A 17,091-nucleotide genomic window follows, 5' to 3' on the forward strand; every position below is an offset into this window, starting at 1 on the left:
TCGCTGGCAGCGTGCAGGGGGGGCGCGGCTTGCCGACTAAACTCTCGGTCAGTAGATGAAATGCGGCAGAAGGCTCGTGCAGATGAACAGAGTGGGACACACAGACAGATTGTCATGTTCTTGCTGTCATCAGTTCCCCAGATTGTGGCGTGAATTGCTGTTCTGAACCTGATCCACATCCTCCTCACAGACTAAGGAGCAGTCCCACTCCTTCTCTCCTCCTTCTCGTCATGCAATTCATCATCTCCTCTTCCACAAGTTCTCCACTTTAGTCTTGACCCCTCCGTTGCCGCCATGCCCGTGCTGGAGCGCCTGTGGAGTCCCGAGCTCTGCCGGGACAAGCCGCCCGGCTCCCCGGTCTGGGGGCGCGCGAAGACCTCGCCGGTCACCTGCGGCGGCGTGGCGCTGGCACTGGAGCTGCAGGCGCTCATGCGTCAGCTGCGGGGCGCCTGGCGGGGCCGCGGGGGGAGATCCCGGAGGTCCGAGAGGCGGCAGGCGGGCGCTTGGGTCGACGGCGAGGACGATGACGGGGAGGAAAAGGAAGATGAGGAGGAGGAAGAGCAAGTGAAGCGTGAAGACAGTAGCGCACACCTGGAAGGTAAATAGTTTTTGCTTACATGTTTGTTATAGTTTGTTTGTTGATTAATTGAAGCGCTCATCCATGAAAATGTTATTCCTAACAAAATGAAGCAAGAGCTGAATGTTCTGAACTCCTGCTTTCATGTCAATTCCACACATATTGTGCTTGGTTCAAATTTGACATAGTTCGGACAAACTATTGTACAATTTCATCACTGACCCCTGAAAGTTTCAACAAAAATGGTCATTTTTTTGTATTTTTGAACGTGTCTTGTGACTTTTTTCATGGGTCTACTAGTGATAAACGTGCCTACTACATTTAGAGAAATTCAGTATAGTACATGAACTTGAAATCTGGTAGCATCCAGGAAAATTTTATTAGGACGTTTGTCATTGAAGGACCCCTGAAAATGATCTTATTGACCCTTAAGAGGACTTCTCGGACCAGAAGCGGTCACGTCTTTTTACACGTCTTCATGAGACTTTTACTGAATTTCTATTCAAGGTTGTCATGGTTATGAAATCTCATGTTGCCAAGTGAAAATGGCTACAAGGGCTGGATTTTCACAACAATCCTGGAATATTGACAGTTTTTGACCTGTGGATTGAAATGAACTGTTGCGGTAATTTTGCTTTTGATGCGCTCATCATAATCAAAATATTTTTTATGTTCCGACACAGAAGGAATTTGGCTCCGGTAGTCGGAGCCACCCTTGTACGACACAAGTTGAGTAAGATAGTAGACAGTCTTTTTTTTTTTTGTCACTGTTGTGCAAAGTATGCGCAGTCCAGCCCCCCCCCCCCCACTTCCCTCCAAAAAAAACTCTTCTCTTGAAAGAAAATCATGTTTTTAACTTTTTCTAGTATTTTGGTTGGTTTCATCAAAAACGCCAGTTTCTGATCAGGAAGTTGCGAAAACAAGATTCTCGTGGAAAGAAACATCCAGCAGAAGAGTGTGTTTGATGCTAATGTTTTTTTTGGGACCTCAAACTCTGAAAAAACAATACTGAAAGGGCTTTGAGAACAAAATAATTGATATATTCTTATTTATATTTACAACTTTGAAAAACACTTTAAGCAGTGGGCGGCACGGTGGAGCAGCTGGAAAGCGTTGGCCTCAGATTTCTGATGTCCCGGGTTCAGTCCCATCCCACTTGTGTGGAGTTTGCATATTCTCCCTGTGCCTGCGTGGGTTTTCTCCGGGCACTCCGGTTTCCTCCCACATCCCAAAAACCATGCAACATTAATTGGACACACTAAATTATCCCTAGATGTGATTGTGAGTTCAGCTGTGTGTCTCGATGTGCCCTGCAGTTGGCTGGCAACCAGTTCAGGAAGTACCCCGCCTCCTGCACGTTGACAGCTGGGATAGGCTCCAGCACTCCCCGCGACCCTTGTGAGGATAAGCGGCAAAGAAAATGGCCAGGGGTGTCATTTTTCTCACGGGGCACATTGTATTTCCGGTTTCCCTTCGAGCACCATTATGACTGTGAAACAATAAAACTATTTAATCGTCTCATCATATATACTGTACATCATCTATTGATGAACTAGTTTTGGAAACAGAAATCAAGGTTAATGTGTTTTTCAACTATTCATGTTCGGGAACAAAAATGCTCGTAATATCTCAACCTTATCATTTAAGATGATTGACGATTTGAAATTTTGGTACAGATCTTTACGAGAATCATGGAAATCGACACTCTAGATTTGGCTTTGCGGGCCACATAAAAACATGTGATGGGCCGGATCTGGCCCCCGGGCCTTGGTTTGACACCGCTCACTGCATGGCTAGAGTTAAACGTCAGCGTCTTTTTGATCAGGTGTTCATTATTCACTCCTTAAACAGCGTTATCTTTTCTCACGAATGTGAAATACTCTTTCGACTACACGAAGTGACGCATACTTTATTCACACCATGCATTTACGCACTCTGTTTGAGCGTGAGGTGTCTAAACGTCTGACTTCTGTGTTTGCGTTTCCCTCTCTGATAATCAACGTGACTGGCCGAGTTTGACTTTCAAATCTTCAACTTCTACTCAAAAGCTGTGCTGATTTCAAGCCCAGAGCTGCCATCTACATCGATCCGTGAGTCATTAATAGTAGCTTGCAAACCTTAATATCACATACAAGCTGACCAAGAGCCTCTTCCATGCCGACTTGTCATATACAGTACCAAAGTCAAACTACATATGCAACATAGATGGACACACCAAAATTGCTACGGAGCATAGGGTGCTCATTTCTGTCAACAGAGTATATGAACATAAAGTAAGTAAGTTTCTTTCGGCTTGTCCCTTTCGGGGTCGCCACAGCGTGTCATCTCAGATGAACGCACATATGTTTGGCACAATTTTTACGCCGGATGCCCTTCCTGACGCAACCCTTCTCAGGGAGTATATGAACATATTATTGTCAAATCCCGATATTGCAAAATGGTTGGCTTGTCGAAACAAATTACGTCAAAACCTGAGTAGCAAGCGGTGTGCTTGTTTGTTTCTTTTTGCATCCTATAAAAGCAACAGCTGCAGGGGGCAGGAGGCATCATCTGCTCATGTGTTTGGAAATGAATGTATGCCTGTGTACTGTTTGTGTGTACGTGTGTGTGTTTGTGTGTGTTATTGAGGAGGGAAAACATTCCCAGGGCAAAATTTGTGCCACTTCCATGCAAAGTCAGTGCAAGTGAACATGTGCGTGGGTGATGTGTGTCAAACGTACGCTTTTTTTTTTTTTCCCAACCTCATTTGTCAGTGAGCGTGGGAGGCTGCATTAAATGTGCGTCGAGTGTTTATTATTCACGGGATGCGGAAACAGCAAGTGTACACAGTAGTGTCTTCAAACAGCTCCCTTTTTTTTTTCGAACCATCCACTTCACCTCTCTTATTTCCCTCACCGCATCCCAAATGACCCAGTTCTGCGCTCGCGTGGAGACAATGACCTATTTACCGCACCGAGAGGTAACAGAAGGGAAGGGAAGGGGGATCGAGAGGATGAGCTGCGGGGAGGGGGCGGCATCTAACAAACACAAGAACGGGGGAGGATGCGAAGCTTTCCTGTAGAATGAATTCTGATATTTGTTCCCAAGTACGTTGTACATATTTGAACATAATTGCTGGGGGGGAAGCGGAAAGAATGAGAATTACACAGTTGTGGAGATATAGCATTCAACTGTTTATCACCATTTCAGTTTTCCAGATTTTTTTTTTTTTTTATTGGCTAAAACCGCACCAAATGACGTACTTGGGATTTCCTTCACAACTATATAACAATTTCAAATCAAAAGCCTTCATTGTAGCGGCACGGTGGATCAGCTGGAAAGCCTCAGAGTTTTGAGGTCCTGGGTTTGATCCCGGACCCGCCTGTGTGGAGTTTGCATGTTCTCCCCGTGCCTGCGTGGGTTTCCTCCGGGCACTCCGGTTTCCTACCACATCCCAAAAAACACGCAACATTAATTGGACACTGTAAATTGCCCCTAGGTGTGATTGGGAGTGCGGCTGTTCTCTTTCTCCATGTGTGAATATTAATGTAAAATTTTGTGTAACTTATATGGAGCCTTGTGGAACACCGACATAAACCATGTGCAGGGGGGGTGTGGTTGTGAGTGCGACCGTTGTCTGTCTCCATGTGCCTTGCGATTGGCTGGCGAGTAGTTCAGGGTGTACCCCTCCTCCTGCCCGTTGACAGCTGGGATAGGCTCCAGCACGGCCCGCGACCCTTGTGAGGATAGGCGGCAAAGAAAATGGAAGGATGGAAGCCTTAATTGTCATTATATGACTATGAATATAATGAGCGCTACTCAAAAAGGTGCTTAAAAATATAAATACAATAATAATAAACATGATGTAAAGTGACTTAGATCATATAAATATTCAGGCATGGTTTTTGCTAAAAACAAAACAAAACAAAAATGTGTTCACAGTCTTATTGGCTACAGGGGCAAAAAAAAACAACAAAAAAAAAAACTGTCCTTGAGTCTGTTGAGTGCCTTCGTGGTACTGGAGGATTTAACCAGATGCATAAGAAGGAGCCTCCATGAAATAGCATAACTTTTTACGGGTCATAAAATGAAATGATGAATTTTGGCAGGGCTGTAAACGATGTGCTTATTTCCCCTGGCAGTCTTAATTTTAGGTAAATTTTCTCCGTGTGTGTCATCGCCACACATGACAGTTACGGTATACAAGTATTATTGCAGGTATTGCTATTTTCCGTCATTCAAGAATTATCTTTGAGTGCAGTTCTGGGGGGCGGATTCCTAACCTACATACGGTTTCCACGTTCAACTATTGCAAAAGTGCTTTCTTGGTCTTTGGGGAATAATATGGGCTTTAGAACCAGTTTTTGCTTTTTGTTTTTGGGGATTACCCGACGACGCTTAGCTGTCTTTTGAGGAAATTTAGTAATCCACTTTCTATTTGTTCAAGGGTTAGTGGTTTCCTTCTGTAAATCCTTTCAAATTTCAACGCGAATTCGCTCCCCACATCTGGTCTCCCGAGTCCTTGGAACGTCTCCTGCTTCACAGTTGGATTTCAGTCTCTAAAGATCTTTGAGAGTGCTTCAATCTAACCGGTCTATAAAATGAGCTTTCTTTGCTTCTAATGATCCAAATAGATTTCTTTGCCTTTGCATATCCAGCCATTCGTTTTCCGAGCCACTTATCCTCACAAGGGTCGCGGGAGTGCTGGAGCCTCTCCAGCTTTCTTTGTTTTCCCAGTAATTCCACCACAGCCTTTGAAGATGCGTAACCTAGTTTCTTTATTACATCTATGAGTATTTGGTGACCTCGGTGAGCTGCCTGCAGTACCTAATACTCAATCTGGATGCCTGTTGCTTCAGCTTTTCTTTTGAGTTTTATCCAGATTCTTTTTTTTAATCTGTTGGTATCCAATGTTCCCTGATGAACACGAATCTTTTTGTATCCAAATCCTCAAGCTACCCAGAAGTACTACGTCAACAGAGAGTCCAGATTCAGGTCACAGTTCTTCACAGAGATCTAAGATGACTTGTCGGTTGTTCCGCTCCCTGCAGAAGAACAGCGGGTGCTGTGCAAAATAAAATACTTTTAAATTTGTTTCCAATTGTCCGTTGAGATGAATGGCTGATGGTGTCACAAGGCTTTACTCTTTGTTTGTGATGAGTTGGACGCAAATGATGTCACAAGGTTTTCCAGTGATGGCTGCCGGTTGAAAGGATAAAAGAGTGAATCGACCTTTAAAATACTGCAAATTGTGTGTGCGCGTGTTCAGATTGAAAGACTAAGATGTTGAGGGCCACTGAGACGATCACCCTTAAAGTGATGCGGCTCGGAGACGCGACTGGTATGTGTTGACGACGGCGTTTGTGATGTAGACCCTTTGTCGGAAAAGCTCGACGGATGATTCTGATTCTGATGCCGAGGAGTCATTAACGAGTAGTTACGCTTTCGTCTTTGATCCGAGGTCGGCGATTCAAACCGAAGCTCCCGTGAATAGTTCAAGGGTGAAATAAAGCGTAATAAAATGATAGAAGTTGAGCCGATAAACGGTCCTGCACGGGTTTCTCAGACTTTTAGATTCAGACGAGGTCAAATGAGAATCGGAACTTCTCTGCCATCTCTTGTCTTTCATCATATTGCATGCATATGTCTTCCAGAGGGGCTCAGCGCTGCATGGCATGTTGCACACGACATGGCACAACAGAAGTCTGTATACTTAAAAAACAAACAAACTATAAAAACACTTTCATGTCTGCAATAGTGAGAAAACACTGGATTCCTGTGTGTAATGTGTTGTCGTGTCGAAGGCGTGGGCTCAGATCGGGATATGTTTATTGATTCTGTAAAGGTTAAGAGTTGGTTCAAGCCGTGATAACCGCATTCGCCTGGGGTGAGTCTTATTTGTTTTTGTTTTTTTTTTTTTTTGGACAGATCGCTGTTTTGGTTTATGACGGATAGTTTCCGTCATAAAGTCTTTCACACTGTGCCCCACAAAAAAAAAAAAAAACAGAGGGATCAATATTGAGAAAGTGTGTCGAGCGTGCTGGTCACATGTTTTCAGTTTGTCTGATAATTCACAGCCACTGCATGTTTTGAAGTATCAAATGGGCTTCAAAGTTAAATCAAGTTGAAAGAGCGTGCAACGAGTAGATTTAAAATGTTTTTGTTACTATGTCACAGATTTTTATTGCTAAATGTGGGTTAACTCTACTTTTGACTTCTTCATGTTCCAAAGACATGCATTATTTTTAGGTTCACTTTTGATTCTAAATTGTTCATAGGTATGAATGTGACTGTAAATGGTTGGTTGTCTACTAAGTAGACCCTGGGTAAAGTGCAGATATTCTTTGATCTTAAATGAGCGAAATGTCAAGCGGTGCGTTCTGATCCCCCGTTGGAAGTTTGAATGTTATTCACCAGACAATAACGTTTGATTCACATTGGGCGCATTTTTATTTTTATCACAAAAACCTGACATATGAAAAGGGTTGTGTAGACAATTTTATACCCACTCTTACACGGCTTGTGTCCTGGCGAGCAGTCCATGCTGGTTCCAAAGTCAGATCATAAATGGATGGAACAATGAAGCAAGTGTACCTAATGGGGTGTCCGACGAGCATGTGTGCCCATTCCGTTAGCGTGCGTCACAATTGCGTCTGTCCAGCGTGAAATGTGTTTTCCCGAGGTTCTGGGCACTCGTCAGAAGTGTGATATCTTGGTGATTCAGGCTCTTCAATGAATCTCATGAGAACCTCAACAAGTTTGATCTCAATGAGTCTGAAGTACATCATCAATGTACATTGGGTTCTTTCCCTCGAACGTGTAGTTGTGTTAAAAGTAAAGTAAATGTCCGTCAATGATCTGTTGATGACTCCATGCTGTCCGTTTTTTTTTTTTTTTTTTTTTTTTTAGGAGGGGGCCCGCCAAATGGTCGTCTCGGTACTGTGCTGCTGGCTGAGAGACGAGGCTCCTACCCTTTGATTGACAAGCACATTGTTAAGCGTAAGTCATATTGTCTTGTCGAGGGAAAAAAAATATTTTTAATGACTGGGTGTTCTGATATTACCAGCTGTTGTTGTAAATCTGACTTTAGTTGTAAGTTGAAGGGGTGAATGACATAATGCAATAGGGCGGGCAAACTTTTGTAATTATTGAAATACATTTCAATAATGATGTGAAAGACAAAAGTATTCATTTTGCAATAGTACGTTAAAACCTTTGAAATAAAATGACTTAAATCTTTTTTTTTTTTTGACATTTCAGCCTGTGACCAGCTGCGGGAGCCGGACTCCGTCAGGAGGAAGAAAGTGAAGACTTTGCTGGGTTTCCAGAGGTACTGCCACGCTTCACGGCTCCTGCGGGGCTTGCTGCCCTGGACCCCCGACTCCCTGCATCTGTTGGACTACGACTACCTGGGCCAGGCTGCGGTAACGAGATTTACATAGATTTAATAAAATATAAGCAATTTAGTTCTTCACATTACAAGAATGTGACACCCACCCCAAAACGTTTGTAAGTAGCTGTAGATGTCACGCCTGTTAGACAAGGCTATGGCTTAAATAAATGAAGGTCCTCCCTTTCATCTAGCCATCCATTTTCTGAGCCGCTTATCCTCACAAGGGTCGCGAAAGTGCTGGATCCTATCCCAGCTGTCAACGGGCAGGAGGCAGGGTACACCCTGAATTGGTTGCCAGCTAATCGCAGGGGCCGTAGAGACAACACAACATCTACACAGGCAGGGCTGGGATTTAAACCCCGGTCCTCAGAACTTCCCTAAGTATTTGCTCCACCGTCCCACCCGTCCTCTTCAGGAACACAAAAACAGTGAATATAAATTTTTGGCAAACGGGATCGTAGGTAACCCTCGATGGCATTTCAATTCATTTACAATTTACAAGTACATTAAATTAAAAAGTTAATGTTTCACTGTGCTAACGTTGGACAAAAATATTGAATAATGACCCTTTTTTATGACAGCACATGCTATCAAAAGTGGGCTCCTGGAACTTTGACATTTTCCTGTTTGATCGCCTTACAAACGGTAAGCTGGTCTCTTGTTGATATACAAATCCGTCAATTATTATCGATATTGAATATTTTTTTTTGTTCTCCGTGTGTTGTAGGTAACAGCCTCGTGACGTTAATGTGCCACCTCTTCAACATCTACGGTCTTGTTCAGCACCTCCAGCTGGACATGGTCAAACTGCACAGGTTCCTCAGTAGGTTCTCCTCCGTCCAACAAAAATGAAAAATGGTTGCATCACATATATATAAAAAAAATATATAGACCTATAGACCTTCACTAGATTAAATTGTTTTTAAGTCGCAACATATTGATACACCAAGGCCCTCAACGACCCACTAACTCGAAATTTCTTGAATAAGTCCCAGTTAATGGACGCTAAACGGGATTGCGGGAATTCTCTTGTCGGCCTTTTTGCCGCTGCACATTCATGTAGAGGAGTGGTTACAACTGAGTAATAATCCGATAATAACCTACATTATTGTTATTGAAAACAAGACGTGGCAGATTTCCTTGCAGTGTAATCGTAATGTTTTCTGTTTTGGGATTTACGTCTGTTGGTGTTCGCAGGCATGGTGCGGAGTCACTACCACCTCCAAAACCCTTATCACAATGCCGTGCACGCGGCCGACGTCACCCAGGCCATGTACTGCTACCTGCAGGAGCCCAAGGTAGGCCGAAAAATTCCCGGTTAGCGTGGGGGTGGGTGCGCGGGGGGGTTGGAATCCTATAATACACACTGAGCCGATTAAATGTACAGTGTAGCTTATCAAGTGATTAAATGGATACTTGAGTTTAATGTGATTTACAAAAAAAAAAAAAAGCTTGTAGGTCCATCCGTAAGTGCCATAATGCTATAATTATGTTGACAACTTCCATAATGTTTGCATTGATACCAAATAAACGTCATATCCTATTAGTATGATTGACTGGAAATTTTGCGCGTGTGCATATTGACATACTCATAACTAAATAATACACATCATAGAACTTTACTACCACATGAAGGTGCTGTTTTCTACCCATTAAGAAATAATGAAGCCCCTTCACAAAAAAATAAAACATTCTCAAAAAAATCATTAAAATAACAATTTGCCACATGGAAAATTTAGGAACCTTACAGGCACACTAATCACTTTATTAATGTGATTGATTTTTAATTTCTCATAACAGCAGTTCACATTTTGACAAAAGCTTTCATTTGGCCCATTCTGGTTTTGTCTTCAATCAGGCCAGAATCAACTCAGAAATAAATCCCAAGCCTACAAGTTCTGCATAATATTTATACAATGTGTGTTGCAGTGACACTGTTCATCGAGACTCTTTTTTTTTTTTCAAGTGTCAACGAAAATAAGGGCAGCACGGTGGAGCAGCTGGTAAAGCGTTGGCCTCACAGTTGTGCCGTCCCGGGTTCAATCCCGGCTCCCTCCTGTGTGGAGTTTGCATGTTGTCCCCGTGCCTGCGTGCGTTTACTCCGGCCACTCCGGTTTCCTCCCACATCCCCAAAACATGCAACATTAATTGGATACTCTAAATTGCCCCAAGGTGTGATTGTGAGTGCAGCTGTTTATCTCTATGTGCCTTGTGATTGGCTGGCAACCAGTACAGGGTGTACCCCGCCTCCTGCCCGTTGACAGCTGGGATAGGCTCCAGCACTTCACCGCGACCCTTGTGAGGATAAGCGGCTAAGAAAATGGAAGGATGGATGAAGTAAAACTGAGTCCGGTCATACTTGTTGGCTCGCGAGTGTCTCTGGCTGGAAAATTCTCACACCACTCCAGGGAAAAATGAAATTTATTTCGAACTTCACTCCACAGGGGACCTGTTTTTTAAGCCTAAAACATCACGAAAAAAGCACTTGTAGAAAGCTGCACCCTTCACCTCATAAACATATTTATTTTTCTCTTAATCATAACAAATGTTTGATGCACAGCCTTTGTATGGTAGTTAGCAGAGCAGTTGAGCCCGGTGGACGTCTTCCTGGGCTTGATGGCCGCCGCTGCCCACGACGTGGACCACCCGGGTGTCAACCAGCCGTTTCTCATCAAGACCCAGCACCATCTGGCGTCCCTCTACCAGGTACCACCAACCACACGACCGAGAATTAGAGTAATTGAATGGAAAGAGGCGGCACAGTGGCTTAGCTGGTAAAGCATTGGCCTCACAGTTCTGAGGACCCGGGCTCAATCCCTGCACCGCCTGTGTGGAGTTCGCATGTTCTCCCCGTGCCTGCGTGGGTTTTCTCCGGTCACTCTGATTTCCTCCCACATCCCAAAAACATGCAACATTAATTGGACAATCTAAATTGCCTCTAGGTGTGATTGGGAGTGGGGCTGTTTTTGTCGTGAGCGGGGCTGGAGCACTGCCAGGAGGGGCGTGGCCTGGTCATAGCTCTGGGCGGTGCCACCTCTGGCACTCGTCACAGCTGTTGCGCATTCGCCACGTTAATTGACCATGTATTTATGTTGGAGTTTTCGTCACGGGCACGGCTCACCGGGTGCGGACACTGCTTCTGAAATAAAACCCACTGGACATTATGCCTTTGACTCGGAGTCCTGCATTTGGGTCCTCCCCCACACCGATAGCTTGTGATAATCTGTCTCTATGTGCCCTGCGATTGGCTGGCATCCGGTTGGGGTGTACCCTGCCCCGTGCCCGTTGACAGCTGGGATAGGCTCCAGCACAGCCCGCGACCCTTGTGAGGATAAGCGGCTAAGACAATGGATGGATTGGTAATTCTCATCCATTCACACGGAAATTTCCCCACATTTTGCAACTCCCGAACACACACATGCATCAAAGAACAAAACCCAAGACAGAAAATAGATCGAGAACAAAGAGGTGACTTCCCCCCCCTCCCCCCACCCCTCCTATTGTGCAGAACACGTCGGTGCTGGAGAGTCACCACTGGAGGTCGACGGTGGGAATGCTGCGAGAGTCACAACTGCTGTCACACCTCCCCGCTGACATGTCGTAAGAAAACACGCAAAGTGCAACAATGAGAAAAATCTTTTGCCGTGTTATGTGATCTTTACAAAAAAGTTTTATTCAAATTTAAATCGTGGGACTGATTTTGAAATTTCATACACAATTCCATCCTAATATGTGGTTAAAAAAAGTCCTCTTCGGCAAACAGTGACAAGTTTTTTTTGGTCCGTGTTAACTCGCGACGTCGCCCACGCAGGCAGGAAATCGAACAGCGACTGGGCTCGCTCATCCTGGCCACGGACATCAGCAGGCAAGACGAGTTCCTGCTCAGCTTCAGGGCGCATCAGGACAAGCAGGACTTGGATCTGCGGGTGGCGTCGCACCGGCACTTCATTCTGCAGGTGAGGAAACGCGGCCACGCGACACCTCGGCCCGTCGGACGATGGCTAAGTAAAAGTAACCCGTCCCCTCCTCGCGCTCAGATCGGCCTCAAGTGCGCAGACGTCTGCAACCCGTGTCGCGTTTGGCCGCTCAGCAAGCAGTGGAGCGAGAGGGTGTGCGAGGAGTTCTTCAGGCAAGGCGAGTGGAGCGCAGTGAGGAGTTTGGACTCGCCTTGTATGTTTTATTTATTTAACCTTTATTTATCCAGGTAAGGCAAATGAGAACAAGATTCGAACCGGCTGCAGACAGCTGAGTATAAATTTTTTATAGCCACGATTCTCGAAGATCCAGTGTCAGGTCATTGGCAGAATTTAATTGACATTTTCAAATCAATTAAAACATTTTAACTCATTATAATAAAAAGAATAGACCATGAATCATACATACGTGTTCATTTTGTAGCTGTGTTTTTTGTTAAAATATATTTTACAAAATTTTAATAATTTCCTTTCACCTATTAAATTAAATTAAAATTTAAAAATATACTAAAATATAATTTATAATTGGGGATGGATTGAGTATATCCATTTGTAATAAAATACATTTTAAAATGTAATCAGTTTGTATTTTATGTTTTTCTAAATGTGACCCCATTTAAGTTAAGTTTAAGTTTAAAATATTCCAATAGAAATAATAGTAATAATAAAAAACATGGTTGATGTTTTTATGTATTAAAAGAAAGCCAAAAGAAATGGAACGTCAAATTGATATGAAGGTTGACATTTAAAAAAAATTTTTTTTTTAAATTTCAACCTTTTTTGGGCAAACTGAACTAATTTCACCATTGTTATTTCATCTATTATAATATTTAGAAACCTTAACATGTATGGACATTATAAATCAAAATATAATGTTTGAAAAATGATTGAAAAAATAACTTTTTGGAGGGGAAGAGGACCCCAATTTCAAGGATGTCGATTACATGTTTTGTTTTTAGATCGTTGAAAATGAATACCTGTAAAAATGTAACGTAATAGCACTGTAATGATAATGATAATAATAATAATAAAGTAATATGGAAATGTATTATATATATTTTACATATTTAAAAGAAATTACAAAAATAGTCGTCAAATTTGATTAGAATGCAACTACAGTACGGTATAATGTAACTTTGTTTTTGTCAGATTAGGTTTTTTTTTCCATAACTGACGTGTTTGATAAATCAGGCAATACAGTTTATATATATATATATATATATATATTTTTTTTTTTTTTAATATATATGTATGTATGGTTTTTTTTGTGTGTTCCAATTTGGAAAATGGGAGAATATTGCAAGAATCTAACCCACGTGAAGCATAAAATATCAATGATGATATGATATCATGATGACATATGATATCAAATGATGCAACTCGGGGGTCACCCTGGACAAAATTGACCACCCCCTCCCTCCTTGAAAATTTGAGTTTTTAATTAAAAATTCTTTCAACTTCTGAGTTTGGGCTTTGTTGTGATTGACAACCTTGTAGGCGACCTTGAGAGGAAGTTCAACTTGGAGATCAGCCCACTGTGCGACCAGCAGGCCGACTCGGTCCCGGCCATACAGAGCGGTGAGTGTGCAAAAACCACCGCAACTCACACATACACAGTGCGATAATCTAGTTGCACAAGTACGCACACCCACTTATAACATCCCTATGAAGCAATCACATTTTAAGATCAAGTTAAATGTTCGTCGTTGATACTGATACAGAATACTTAGACCACTTGGAAGACACATAAGGAGTTCACCGATGTGCCAAACCGCAGCAGTCTAGTGCAAAGTAATGGCGAGGAGGACATAATCAGCGTCAGATTGTTTGCCTTTGGACTCGTATCAACAGCCTTCATGATTACTCTCATGTCACACTGATACAAATGAGTAATTTCACAGAGGATAAAGAATGTATGCCTGTGAGTATTGTCTGTCTGCATGTTGCTGCACCGTTTGTGTTCAAATACCTGTCACATACAGTTATAACATCCATCCATCCATTTTCTTAGCTGCTTATCCTTACAAGGGTCGCGAAAGGGTAGGAGGCGGGGTACACCCTGAACTGGTTGCCAGCCAATCGCAGGGCACATGGAGACAGTCGCACTCACAATCACACTTAGGGGCAATTTAGAGTCTCCAATGATTTTGGAATGTGGGATTAAACCGGAGTGCCTGGAGAAAACCCACACAGGCACGGGGAGAACATGCAATCTCTACACAGGCAGGGCCGAGATCAAACCCAGCTCCCCAGAACTGTGAGGCCAACGCTGTACCAGCTGCTCCGCCGAGTTATAACATCGCAGCTATCAATGAATTGTTAACTCTATTGTTGAATTGTTAACTGTCTGGGTTGGCAGGCTTCATCTCGTACATCGTGGAGCCCCTTTTCGCCGAGTGGCGCCGCTTCACCGACGCGAGCGCCCTGAGCCGCACCATGATGGCCCACCTGCGCCAGAACAAGGCCCACTGGACCCGCCTGCTGCACGACGCCCAAACGCGGCCCCCAGACTCCGAGGAGGACGTCCGGTAATCGCGCCCTGCGTGCGTTGTGAGGTGGTAATCGATGAAATTATGCATCTTAACAATGTAGAAGCTGGTTTGAAACTGAAATGATTTCAGTGCTTCAGTTTAGGAAATGAAATTGGTTAGAAATTGTTTTTAAAATAACGGCTACTCCAAATCCACTATGTAAAGAAATTCAAATGTGCTGCTATTGTTTAATTCAAAATTGTAACACCTGTTATAAAGCAGCAAAGCGCGGTACGAGTACTCCAACTTGTGGTATGCGAAAAAATAAGTGTTGGCAAAATGCCCGTGTTCTGTTTAAAAAAAAAAAAATTATTTAGGTACATTTTTTTCATTTCATATATGTGCAATATGTGTAATAGTTGAAGTATTATTTTGAGTAGAAATTTGTTTTGGATACTAAAGCACAGTGTTAACTTTCAAAGTGTACATAACATTACTGTGGCTGGGAATTGTATCAAATGTACTTTTTAGGAGAAAAAATTATGCCTTTTTTTTTTTTTTAATGAACACTTACACCTACTACGCTACTGTATTTTAATATTCTCCATCAGGTATTACCTCGAGAGTTTAAATGTTTATTTTGGGTGGTGCTTGGTGTAAAAAAAAAAACAAAAAAAACTCAAGAAGTTGAATATTGCAAACTAAAAAAATAGTGATAATGTGGTTGCAGAAGTGTGCAAACCCATGTATTACTAAATTAGCCAAGAAGTATCCTGAAAACTGTTTTCCTACATGAATACAGTACAGGTCCCCTATTTAAATTGAACTAATGAGATCAAATAATTTTTCTACAATAATTCTAATTAAGACAATCATTTTCACTTTTTATGCAATTCATACTGAATGCTCATTTATAATTGTTTAACTGCTCCTACATTTCACTGAATTTTCATAAGGAGGAAGCTTAAACCTGCTTCTGACGAGAAAAAAAAAGTTTTGACTATATGAACTGTTTACAGCTGACGGCTACATCAAAACACACGAAAAAAGTCGCCGTGTTTGTTGAACCAAAAAAAAGAAAAACAGGATTTCCTACTTAGTAACACATTTAAATGGTGCATTTATTTCACATAAACTCGTTCAACAAGGCCTTAATAGCAAATTGGAAACTTTTGTACTGCCTGCATTCTGGAAACTTTTATACTGCGTTCATTAAATTGCCACGTTCACATGTTTTTCACGGGCTGCTCGACTGGAGAGAGCAGGCAAGGCCTTTATTATTTAGAAGGAGGCGGCACATTTATTTTTCATTTTTTTCCCCCAAAAAATCCACGACTAAAAAGTGTCATAGTATTGATGAAAATGAGTATTGTGTTGTTACTACAAAAAAACATTTCATTTTTTTTTTCCTTCTGGCTCTTCAAATCGTGTTTTTTTTTAAATTCACTGTTTAAAAGTAATATGACACGAGAATATTTAGAAATATTGTGTAACTACAATTTAAAAAATGTTCTTATTTGACTTGCTCAACTGCAGAAGGTAACATGCAAGGCCTTGATCAGGACTACGGCCTCAGATGTATTTTTGTATTTTTATCCCAAATGTTCTACAGTTAAAAAGTAAAAGTATCATATCTGTATTTTGTCACTGTGCAATATTATATTGTTTAAGGAGTTATTTGGAGGTGAGGCCTCAAATGAAAAATGTTCTCTCTGTTTTTGCACAATTAAGAATTTATACATATTAAAATGTTTACTCACCAGTGTTCAATAAAAAAAACACGAAATATTTATTTTATATTTTCTGTTTCTCATTTTAGCATGGTATTTTTCCACTGTTAAAAAGATGATTGTGTCGTAAGAAAATGAACATTTTGGCATTTGTTTTTTGTTTTCATCCAGTAATTTGTGACTCAACAAAAATTGGAGTGATTTTTTTTTTTTTTTTAATGGACTATACTTTTTTAACTATAATAACCACAAATATTTTCTTGCTAAGCCATTATGAAACCATGATTTAAGTTTTTTATTATATATTTATAGTGTGTGTATATGATCAAGGAATCTTTGGACACTGAACAATAAAAAATGTGTTCAGTGTTTTAATTTTTTTTCCCTTACATCGTCGAGATGCCACTAAGCGGCAGCAAAGTTACGTTAGTCCAGCATCATCTCCAGTCAAAATTGGAAGGGGGGAGTAAAAGTTCCATCGTAAAAGGGAACAAGAGGCCAATTTTGATCATTTTGAAGACCCGACTAGTACTTTGTGGCGCCCTCATTTGCATATTTCTACAATTTGCAATCCAAATGAGGCACATAGATCAGTTTGTTGGCCACTTTTGTTATTCTTGGCGGTAAAATTGAGAACGCTACAGTTCCTATTTTGGAGTGCTTCACTTCGTTTTTTTTTTTTTTCATTCCATGGCTCAATTTGGCACATGATAAAAGAGGTCTTGTGTCAATAAATTGAAACATTTTCCTCTCAAATATATACAACAATACTGTATAAAACTACTTTTACAATGACCCAGGATGTTTTAAATTAATTATTTTTTTTAAATCAACTTAAGAAATTCTGACACTTCTATTTGCTCAAATATGGCTTGTAATCCACATATACAGTGGAAATTGTTCATTTTGTCACAATTCAAAAATTCAAGTGGGTCGATTTGACCCAGCGCATCTTTTAAACCAGGGG

At 41.7% G+C, this 17,091-nt stretch overlaps 1 protein-coding gene across 3 annotated transcripts; it reads left to right on the forward strand.

Annotated features, from left to right (window-relative positions):
- Positions 1-279: 279 nt before the first annotated feature.
- Positions 280-16,493, forward strand: LOC133496871 (cAMP-specific 3',5'-cyclic phosphodiesterase 7B-like). 3 transcript variants are annotated; one of them, XR_009793875.1, is made up of 13 exons: positions 280-598; positions 7,466-7,555; positions 7,817-7,980; positions 8,531-8,594; positions 8,677-8,772; positions 9,147-9,247; positions 10,524-10,655; positions 11,458-11,549; positions 11,761-11,905; positions 11,987-12,083; positions 12,154-12,193; positions 13,421-13,501; positions 14,283-14,350. XR_009793875.1 is itself a non-coding variant. In XM_061812931.1 (12 exons), the coding sequence occupies exons 1-12, from the start codon at positions 295-297 to the stop codon at positions 14,453-14,455; spliced, it is 1,539 nt and encodes a 512-aa protein (XP_061668915.1). In that variant the 5' UTR covers positions 280-294; the 3' UTR covers positions 14,456-16,493. The 3 variants fall into 3 exon arrangements, 2 of the variants coding, with proteins under 2 accessions (XP_061668915.1, XP_061668916.1); XM_061812931.1 differs by lacking the exon at positions 12,154-12,193 and having other exon boundaries at positions 14,283-16,493; XM_061812932.1 differs by lacking the exons at positions 280-598; positions 12,154-12,193 and adding an exon at positions 5,779-5,897 and having other exon boundaries at positions 14,283-16,493.
- Positions 16,494-17,091: the final 598 nt, after the last annotated feature.

This window comes from Syngnathoides biaculeatus, chromosome 23, assembly GCF_019802595.1.
Source record: "Syngnathoides biaculeatus isolate LvHL_M chromosome 23, ASM1980259v1, whole genome shotgun sequence".
NCBI classification, from domain to species: Eukaryota; Metazoa; Chordata; class Actinopteri; order Syngnathiformes; family Syngnathidae; genus Syngnathoides; species Syngnathoides biaculeatus.